The 10364-nt window shown below is 39.9% G+C and overlaps 1 protein-coding gene across 4 annotated transcripts in view; it reads left to right on the top strand.

Moving 5' to 3' along the window:
- The first annotated feature begins 1598 nt into the window (after nt 1-1598).
- The window catches only part of srrm1 (serine/arginine repetitive matrix 1), a 13476-nt gene continuing 4710 nt past the window's right edge, over nt 1599-10364 (top strand). For 2 of the 4 annotated variants that reach the window (XM_032499542.1, XM_032499544.1), the window contains exons 1-11: nt 1599-1823; nt 2778-2867; nt 3083-3205; nt 5518-5688; nt 6159-6253; nt 6343-6567; nt 6894-7079; nt 7217-7336; nt 7447-7655; nt 7925-8005; nt 9139-9225. In XM_032499542.1, the coding sequence (XP_032355433.1) occupies nt 1803-1823; nt 2778-2867; nt 3083-3205; nt 5518-5688; nt 6159-6253; nt 6343-6567; nt 6894-7079; nt 7217-7336; nt 7447-7655; nt 7925-8005; nt 9139-9225 (1408 nt within the window). In that variant the 5' untranslated portion in view covers nt 1599-1802. Of the gene's footprint in view, nt 1824-2777; nt 2868-3082; nt 3206-3282; nt 3566-5517; nt 5689-6158; nt 6254-6342; nt 6568-6893; nt 7080-7216; nt 7337-7446; nt 7656-7924; nt 8006-9138; nt 9226-10364 lie in introns of those variants that run through there. The other 2 variants (XM_032499543.1, XM_032499545.1) reach the window with 2 other exon arrangements.

The following is a 10364-nucleotide window of genomic DNA, read 5'->3' on the forward strand; positions in this document are numbered from 1 at the left end:
TTATAAACTTATGATATAAGATATAATACTAAAGCACTCAGAAAGGGGCATTGTGCATAATAAATAGTTTCACAAGTACACTTTGCTGACGATACTTATTTAAAGTAACATGTTGCAGAACTTTTCAAAGGATGTGGGAAGATCATTGTTTGCTGATGACAAGTTTTTAGGAAAATAGGGAGAAATGTTGAATACATGTAAGAAAATGCAAGATGTAATTATTAAAGTCAAAGAGTGGGGACAAAAAACAAAAGCTATGTTCAAAAGCTATGTTCTTCACAAGAAAGAAAATCAGGGAATGTAACTTGAAACTGTATGGAAATAACTTGGAGAGAGTTGAGAGTTTTCGATTTTCAGGAGTGTATTTCGATCTGAGATTGACGTGGAGAGAGCAAATGTAAAAAAGAAAGAAAATAATTTTTTTTTAAATGATGTGATAAATCTAATCAGGTGTCTTGTAGGATTGGGGTGGGAAGCTGATTTTGCATCTTTGAAATATATGTATGTAGTCTAAATAAGATCAAGATCAAGAGTGTTTTATACGGATTAGCATCTTTCTGTGCTGGCAGACCTGGATAGCAAGCTTGGGCTGTAAGATTATGTTTAGGATGTTTAGATTTAGTTAGAACCTCCCCAGTGTGTGCGCCCCAAGTTGATGGCGAAATGTTATTGTGGTCACATCAGAAGCAGCTGGTAGCCAATTACTAGATCAATTTAAGGGGACATGAAGCTGACCATCCAACAAAAAGGGTGATTCAGACATGGAAGAAAAAGAGGTAACAAAAAGAAAGTTTTGGCTGGACAGGAGAGAAAATGGCAAAAGAAATGTAAAAGAGTTTTGTGCAACTGTGTTGTGGCCTGCAAGAAATCTGTAGATCTGGAATTACGGATTAAGCACAGAAACAAATCCACAGATTTAAGCAATGAATACTATAGTTATAGGGACCATTAGTATAAAAACAGTGTTCCAATTTTTTACGGATGGATCAAAAGACCCCAAAACAGAAGCAACAGGATCAGCTGTTGCTGTGCTACCAAGGGGATTTAGCAGAAAACATCAATAAATGGTGACAGAATTACAGATAATAGGAAGAGTATGATAATGTTTAAGGCAAAGGCTACATTTTAGTGTGGAGTTAGTGGCCAAGGAAAGAAAGTAGTCTTTTGAGAGTGACTGGTGTGGAAAGAAGATTGATGAAAAACCGAGGGAAAGAGTAGAACCTGAAGGAGGCAGTAAGGCAACATTGTGGACGCCAACTGCCATAAAACATCAAAGAAGAAGAAGAACTTTTCACAGTTTTATTTTATTCAAACGAACACGTCAGGACCCCCTAAAGTCCTGAATGGTGATATTTTTAAGTTAATCATCTTGTGGAAACAAGTTATGTATCTCATGCGCACAAGATAATTAGGCCTACTCATGTTTTGTATCTTGTGGGAACAAGTTGAATATTTTGTTCCCGAAAGTTATTTATTTTGTGCGCAAAAATTAATTTACTAATATTTTTATCTCACAGGATAAGATGCATCAGTAAATCATCCCGCACAAGATAGACTTGGTTCCACATTGTGCGCACAAGATAAAAAATAAAGATCACCTTTCGGGACCTTAGGGGCTGCGTAGGATAAAGCCTACCAATGAATGACGTACCCCTCTCCTCTCAAGCAAGTCTTTACAGTAGATGTAGTGCTTTGTTCTTTCCTGCAGAGGCGCACCCTTCATCCGGCTAGCCAGTACTAATCTCACCGGAGCCACGCACGTCTTTCTTAACACCGCCTGCTAATATCCATTTTCTCCGATAATGGACGCGGGATTCTTCCGCGTAAGTTCTACAAAAGTATTTCTGACTTTTTAGAGACTGCTAAGTTGCATGGGGATACATACTCCTTGTTTTATACATTAATGTGCTGTATTCAGGTGGAGGGCCATACAGTCCGGCGGTAACGATGTGGTCAAGGCTCCGTCTATCAACTGATGACAAACAATCTTGTATTTAAACAGCCGCTGTGTTTCAACTGGGCTATCCAGAGTTTACACGTATATACAAAATGAATGTTTTTTACACTATAACCTTATGTATTGACACATTGCCTACACACAATAGCCTTTACATATTAATGTGCAGAGAGACACGTTTGCAGGAAATAGACGAGCCATCCTAGCTAGCTAGCTACTTCTGCTAAGATGGCGTCCGGGCGGTGCACCATGGCGGTGCACCGTTTCTGTCTCTGTGGAATAGTCACGATAACTACCACGCTAACGTTAGCTAAAATACGTAGATGCACTGAACAACAACACTAATGTTATTTTTGATGCTCGTGTCTATTTCAGCGCTGTTGTTGGTCAAGATAGCCTCCAGCTGGTGGCTAATATTAGCATGTCCGTTTCCCCTGGAGGATTAGCAAAGCAGGCAGACTATTAGCTTAGCCAACGTTTGCTTGTTGGTATCAACGTCATAACTGATTCAGATTTAACACGGTACTGTGGTCACGTAAACTGTATTAAACTAATACGTGACCTCATGCGTTAGCACAAGTATCATAATGTTTGCTAAGTTAACTTTAACTAAGTTTAACTTAACTTTAACTGAGTGTTTTGATGTTGATTTCAGTATCACCGGTATGTTAGAGTACAGTCACGCTTACGTTACACTGGCCGAATACCAAAGAAGTTGTTTTGTATCTTAATGAATAATGTGCAAGACATGTTCAAGTATACGTTTATAAGCGTGTGGATGTCATTGCCAACTAAGAGTCGGTTGTCTATTTTTCTTCAGGGTACAAGTGCGGAGCAAGACAACCGTTTCAGCAACAAGCAGAAGAAACTGCTGAAGCAGCTGAAGTTTGCAGAATGTCTGGACAAGAAGGTATACGATAATCTACATTTGCATTAATTTTTACTCTGTCTCAGTACACTTTCCTTTCTTAAACCAATTGTTGCCTTAAAAAGATGTACTGACTAGTTATGTTTGATGTGCCAATCGCTGTTTCATGAAACTGAAAAAGCCTAAACATTGAAGCCTCTAGTCATTTTTTTTGTCTTTACTAACTGGCTGCCATTGATTGCTTGTTTCACCCTTAGGTGGACATGACCAAAGTGAACCTGGAAGTCATCAAACCTTGGATTACTCAGCGAGTGACAGAGATTCTGGGGTTCGAGGATGATGTCGTCATAGAGTTCATATTTAACCAGCTTGAGGAGAAGGTAATGTCTTTAAAGTGTTTGTTTTTTCCAAAACTGTCATACATTTGAGGGCATTGTTTAGATAGTAAGAAGGGATGTAAGCAAATAATTGCAAATCCTAGTCAAATTTGAAAATGAATGGGTAAAGTAACAATTGGTGTTAAACTGATTTATGACATAACTATGTTTTGATGTTATGTGACAAAGTGCCTTTATTCAGCAGTCTTCTAATGATGATGTGATTTATGATTTAAAAGGCCTGAACCAATATGGATGTTATACCTTGCATCAGAAGTATAGCACCAACACCTAATTAGCTCTCTCCTGAGCCCAAAGTCACTGAGCCCAACTCTCCCTTCATGATGCAGTGTGTGGTTTGAGGTGAGTTTTATATGCAGGGATTACCAATATCATGTCAGTGAAAGACATACCTGAACAATGCCATAATCATGTTCTGTAGGTATTAGCAGTGCATCAATAAATTGCCCAGATCCCTTTTAAATGTAACTGAAATTATAGGATGAAATCAGGGAAGGTTTAACAGTTTGCCACAGCCTAGTGTTAAGACTGATGCATCTCCCTGTTTACATTCGCTAAAGAGTAACTCTATTTTAACACCAATTAGTAATAGTATTTTAACACCAATCTGAAATGTATTGTGCCTCTGATTGAAAGTTTTATCTCTGTTGGGTGTGGTCAACAGGGGGTTTTGGTTGCACTTGTGACTACACCTTACAGCACTGTGAGAGTGCCACGAACACTCCCCTGGTGTCTATCTACGTCATTGTAGCAAATTGAGAACTTCAACCTCTGAAGGTCAACAAAAAATCAAAATCTGAAAATTATTATTCTGTCACACATCTGTTAAGCCTCTGACAGCACCTAGCATCTCAGTTGCGTGTTGTCAGATGTTCAACAGACTTGAGATTTTTGAACCACAGGAAACAATACTTTTCTGTTTGGTATTAAGTTACTCTTTAAACTGGAAAGCTTTAGAAATATCTGTAGTGGTCATGTTTTTGACCTTAGCAAACCCCTTTTTGCCATTAGAGCTTTTTATGCTGAGCCCCACTGATGTTGTGTATTTAATTTTTAAATACTAAATAGTGCATGTTCTTTATCTCATTGGCTACTTTATTTAAGTAGGCTCATTGTCCAAGAGCTTCCTTTATTCAATCATAATATGTACCCCACTGATATGTCAAACCACTTGTGATGTTCCGGTAATGGGTAGTTTCCATTGCACCGGCTTATTTTTGGAAATAGGAAAACATGGGCAGGATAAGTAAGTAATTTATGCACAGAATTCATCATTATACATTTATTAATAGGATTCCATCTCATAGTATGTTTCAATGCAAGTTTTGGTTAAGCGTATAACCCACATAATACTTTTAGGTCTCCTAAAAAAGACGCCAAAAACCACATGTATTTATTTAATAATATCTATGACACCAGAACTGATGCTTAAAAATGATTTCTTTGGTTCTTTTTATTTGATCTTTTGCTTGCCATAGCTTTTGGGGGTGGGCCGGGCTAAGCTAAGTTTAAAGGGTACTGTTTAATAATGGTAAGAAATGGAAATTCAATTGCGATTACGGTATCTCTCAATAATTCTATCAGTTGTTGAAATAAAACTCCTTTTTTTGTGTAACTGTGTACTCATTATTGCTTGTTCGTCTCTTGCAATTTAGATAAATGATATAACATTAAGCTCAAGGTGGTTGAGTCTCAAGCGGTAGGGAGGCGGAAGCAAGCCAAGGGAGCTCCGTGCCCACTGATCCCACGGGACTCACTGAAGACACCGGAACTGTACTTGCAGTGTTGGGTTTTAATGCACTCTGTATTGTGGCTTTGTTTAACTCATGAAGTGTAGACTGTGGGGTGACCGGAGAAAAGGGGATGGGTAGGGACACTGAAATGTAAATTAGTGGGTATGTTATTGATTGTATATCTGGGGAATCAGAAATAGGTATAACAGCAATATTGCATGCAGTTTTTATATCACCCCCTCCCCCCTTTTCCTTCCAAACTAGCTCGCATTCTCAGATTGAGTTTGTGAGTACGATTTTTAAACAAATCGCACATTTATTTTCATAGGTTATTGATTCAAGTATTGGACCCAGGTATGTTACGAATTGTAGTCAATATCTTACATGTTTTGAGTATGGTTAATAACAGTCACAGGTATAGTTTAGTGAGGGTTAGAGGGTAGGTAGTCCCATTTGTGGGATCCTATCCCCCCCCCCACCCCACCCCCTGATATTTTGCCTTCCATTATTTCAATGGCCATATGGTCTTTTCTCTCTCCCCTTCGTGTGTGTGTGTTGCAGCACCCAGATAGCAAGATGATGCAGATCAACCTGACGGGCTTCTTGAATGGGAAGAATGCCCGGGAGTTCATGAGGGACTTGTGGCCCCTGCTGCTGAGTGCCCAGGAGAACATTGCTGGCATCCCCTCTGCTTTTCTTGAACAGAAGAAAGAGGAAATTAAACAGAGACAGGTGAGCTTCTCCCTGGGGTAAATTAGGCAAAATGTCATGGTATGCTGTAAGAAGGTCATTGATCTGTGGTTGCTGACCGTGAGTAGGACGTTTTGGAAACAGCTGTTGTAAAAGGTTTTGGTAGAAGCGTACACAATTTGACCCCTATAAGACACGGAGACCCCGTTTCCACATGGTAATAAAATCCAATCGGAATGATCAGATCACAAGTGGACAGCTTTAAGTACAAGTGAAAACACTCTCAGGAAACACATTGTGGACACATTGAGATCTGATAAATCACACGAGGCAGCTTATGGCTGCATTTTTATCGCAGTGAGAATGCAAATGTGTCCTGAGTAACGTTAAGGGCCTCCTACTCAACTGTGAGCAGAACCACATACTCATTCAAGGTTATCAACATGTTGTATTTCAGGATAGGACGTGCATTGTTGGTGGTTATTGTTATCCCGTTGTTCCATTTCCGGCAGATTGAACAGGAGAAGCTAGCTTCCCTGAAGAAGGTTGACGACGATAAGAAGGAAAAGGACATCAGAGAGAGGGCTCAGTCAAAAAGCCCAAGGAGGTAATAAAACAGTGTGTCAGTACTGAGATCAGTGGACAGATGCTGGATTTGTGTAGGATATTTATTCTGTTTGCTACCTCTCTGTCCAGGCGGAAGACAAGATCACCATCACCCCGGCGTAGGTCGCCTGCTAAGAGGGAAAGGAAGCGTAGTGCCTCACGCTCCCCGAGACGCAAACCCAGTCCAGTTGAGAGCAGTTCACCCCCTCCTCCCCTGATGCAGCTACCCATGAAACCTTTAGAGCAGCTTGTGGAGCCAGATACATTGGAAGGAGTTCTGCCAGAACCAGTTATCCAAGAAACTCCATCTAACTGGTTTGTAAAATATTTCCCTTGCATAAACGTTTGTCTTGTATCAGTCAGTAGTTATTTGTTCCTAATATAAGGTTTAGTTTGTTTAGGCGTTTAAATTATTTATTTTTGTAATTAAAGTCTGTTTTATTTGATTTATATGTTAATCCTTTCATTATTAATGGGGGGGTGGGAGGGGGTTGTTGCAGTGCATTGGCTCAGAAGCAAAAGTAGTATTAATCCATAATTATTCTTAGCTTAGAAGCAGGTAGTATAGTACTGTAGCTTTGCTTTTAGATAAATAAAACAAACCTGGAGTTAGAATTTAAACTTTATTCTGTGGACTGTAGTGACACAGTTGTGGAGGTGGTGAAACCAGATTCTGTGACTGAAGTCAAAGAATCTTCGCCAGAGAAGACCAATAAGAAAGAGGAAAGGCCCAGGTCCCGGGAAAGGGAGAAGGACAGCAGGAGGGAAAGACCTCACCACCGTTCTCGTTCTCATTCCCGCACACGCAGGCGGCGCTCCCGTTCTAGGTAATTTTTGTGAATTTAATTTTAAGTTATGGTTTCCTCTGGCTCCTCTAGTCTTCTGTTCCAATGATCTTCTATAAGAGGTTATTGAAGAAGAGAGAAAGTTCAAAGCCTTTTTTTCCCTATATACCCCATTTCAGATCTTACTCCCCTCGTAGAAGACCAAGCCCCAGAAGGAGGATGTCTCCTCGTCGAAGGAGCCCCCCCAGACGTGGCCCTACCAGCTCCAGACAGAGACACAGACGCTCTCCCGTCCGCAGGTCAGTTCAGATTAGGATGGATTAGAACCCAGGCCACTGCCAAGTCACTCACTCTACTGGGTAAACCCCTGATGTCCCATGAGAATAAACATTTAATGTTGATCCTGCAGGAGGCGCTCTCGCTCTGCTTCATCCTCTGGCAGCAGCTCTTCCAACTCTCACTCACCTAAAAAAGCAATGAAAAGAATATCTAACACACCGCCCCGGAAACCAGTCCATCATCCTGACAACCCCATTAGCCCTGCAGGGAAGGACAGACGATCACCATCTCCTCGGGCCAGAAGGGGCAGAGGCTCTGCATCGCCAGCCCGATCATTTGGTATGATCTCTAGAATTCTTATATAAATAATTATAAATAATTATGTCTTTATCTCATTGTGACAACCACATGATGCTTATAGCTCCTGTGTTTTTAGAAGTTAGTTTTCATCATTTAGAACTGCGTAATGCTTAAATTCCCTCATTGTTACAGAAAGTCAAATAATTCCTGTGCATTTTAGGATTAGGCCTTGATTTCAAGAGCTATGGTATAAGAATATGATTTTCGTAAGTGCAATCTATAATTCTTGTTTTGTCTTGGTTTTTAAGGTTTGAAGCGAAAACCAGGAGGACGGGGTGATTCTCCATCTGATAATGCCAAGCCCAGACCTTCTGAAGGGTCTGAGTCAGGTAAGCATTACATTATGTCTCTCTGAAGAAATGGAATGCCCTGTCACCTCACGGTTTGCACATTTTGATAGCTAGTTATATTGAGTTTCCAGCCATCTTTGACTTGTCAGAAATGGAAATAGGACTTTTTGCTCAGCCGTTTGCTCCGGTTTTCAGCAGATAAGGGCACGATGGCGCATGGTTATTTACCACAATAGTGTTTCCCATTACAAATTACCCAATTTTATACTTATACTTACACAATGAAAGTATTAATGTATGTAGGCCTGTAACTATGAGATTGGTCAAACTTTGGTTTGCATCCATGAAGCACTTTTACAAACAGTGTAGTATCACAGAACTGTAGCTATCCTATGGATTACTACCAGAAGAGACCCACCCGCAGTTGCAATTCAATCTGTCTATTAGTAATAGTCTGTCTATTGTGTTTGATCTAGCATTGTGCTTTGTTAAATTAGTAACGTTACCGTAAAAAACGACATTTTTTTAACATTATGCTATCGTAGTTCCTCTGGGATTTTATCTTATTGTTGTAATCTGTAAATTACAACTTTTTTGCTAACATTTTTAAAGGTCCTAAGGAGTATTACTGTTGATGGTAAATGTTGATTTTGTTAATATGTGCCAAATTGAAATTAAATGTGGTTATTGGTTGGACTGGAGAGATAAAGCTGTGCTAGAGGCTGATATAACTTGTTGCCATAGAAACTCTAAAAATCTGTTAATACATCCATTGTTTCAAGCCAGAGAAATTGAACATGCTCTTTTTTCGTTAATGATTAATGCTTTGTTTTTATCAATGAGGATAAATGCCCTATTGTCAAGTTTACTTCATAAGCTTATTACATTACATGGGTCACATAACAGTGATGTAACCAAAAGATGTATCCTGGGATTCATTCAAAACTTTCATTTGTTTGAAATAGTAATGGGTAAATCATTTTCAAATTGACTGGAAGTAAAATTTGGAATTGTGACAACTCTAAATATATGGTCAAATGCCATGCATAGACCTAATAATAAAAAATCAAGCCACGGGTATATCATTTTTCTGTATTAACTTACTTTCCCATGGCAGTCTGTTTCACTGATTTTGCTAACACTGATGAGACACTCAATGCTCTACATTTCAGACGAGGATAAAAATGAGAAAGAGGCAACAGCAGATTCGGTGCAGCAGCGACGTCAGTATCGCAGGCAGAATCGACAGTCGTCTTCAGGTTATAAGCGTTTTCATCCCCGTTCTGTCTCTCCCATACCCGACCCCTCTTTTTTTTTTTCTTCTAACCAACTCTCTGTAAATGCCATGGCTGTGCATGTGTATATATAAGTATAGGCGAAAAGTTTGAACACACCTTCTCATTCAATGTGTTTTCTTTATTTTCACAACTATTTACTATTCATTATCACTGAAGGCATCAAAACTATGAATAAACACGTATGGAATTATGTACTTAACAAAAAAGTGTGAAATAACTGAAAACATGTCCTATATTGTAGTTTCTTTAAAGTAGACACCCTTTGCTCTGATTACTGCTTTGCACACTCTTGGCATTCTCTTGATGAGCTTCAAGAGGTAGTCACCTGAAATGGTTTCCCAACAATCTTGAAAGAGTTCCCAGAGATGCTGAGCACTTGTTGGCCCTTCACTCTGCGGTCCAGCTCTCACCAAACCATCTCGATTGGGTTCAGGTCCGGTGACTATGGAGGCACAGCACTCATCACTCTCATTCTTGGTCAAATAGCCCTTACACAGTTTTGGGTCATTGTCCTGTTAAAAAAAAAAATGATGGTCCAACTAAACGTAAACCAGGCATGTAGAATCCATCCGGTCACCTTTTCTCCGTTGCACAAAGACACGGCGGTTGGAACCAGAGATCTTAAACTTGAACTCATCAGACCAAAGCACAGATTTCCACTGGTCTAATGTCCATTCCTTCTGTTTCTTGGCCTAAACGAATCTCTTTCTACTTGTTGACTCTCCTTAGCAGTGGTTTCCTAGCTGCTATTTGACCATGAAGGCCTGATTCGCGCAGTCTCCTCTTAACAGTTGTTCTAGAGATGTTTCTGCTGCTAGAACTCTGTGGTATTCATCTGGTCTCTAATCAGAGCTGCTGTTCACTTGCAATTTCTGAGGCTGGTGACTCGGATGGACTTATCATCAGCAGCAGAGGTGACTCTTGGTCTTCGTTTCCTGGGGCGGTCCTCTTGTGAGCCAGTTTTGTTCCTAGCACTTAATGATTTTTGCGACTGCACTTGGGGACAAATTCAAAGTTTTCGCAATTTTCCAGACTGACGGTCATTTCTTAACGTAATGATGGCCACTTGTTTCTCTTTACTTAGCTGATTGGTTCTTGCC

The sequence above is a fragment of the Etheostoma spectabile genome, chromosome 20 (genome assembly GCF_008692095.1).
Source record: "Etheostoma spectabile isolate EspeVRDwgs_2016 chromosome 20, UIUC_Espe_1.0, whole genome shotgun sequence".
NCBI lineage: Eukaryota > Metazoa > Chordata > Actinopteri > Perciformes > Percidae > Etheostoma > Etheostoma spectabile.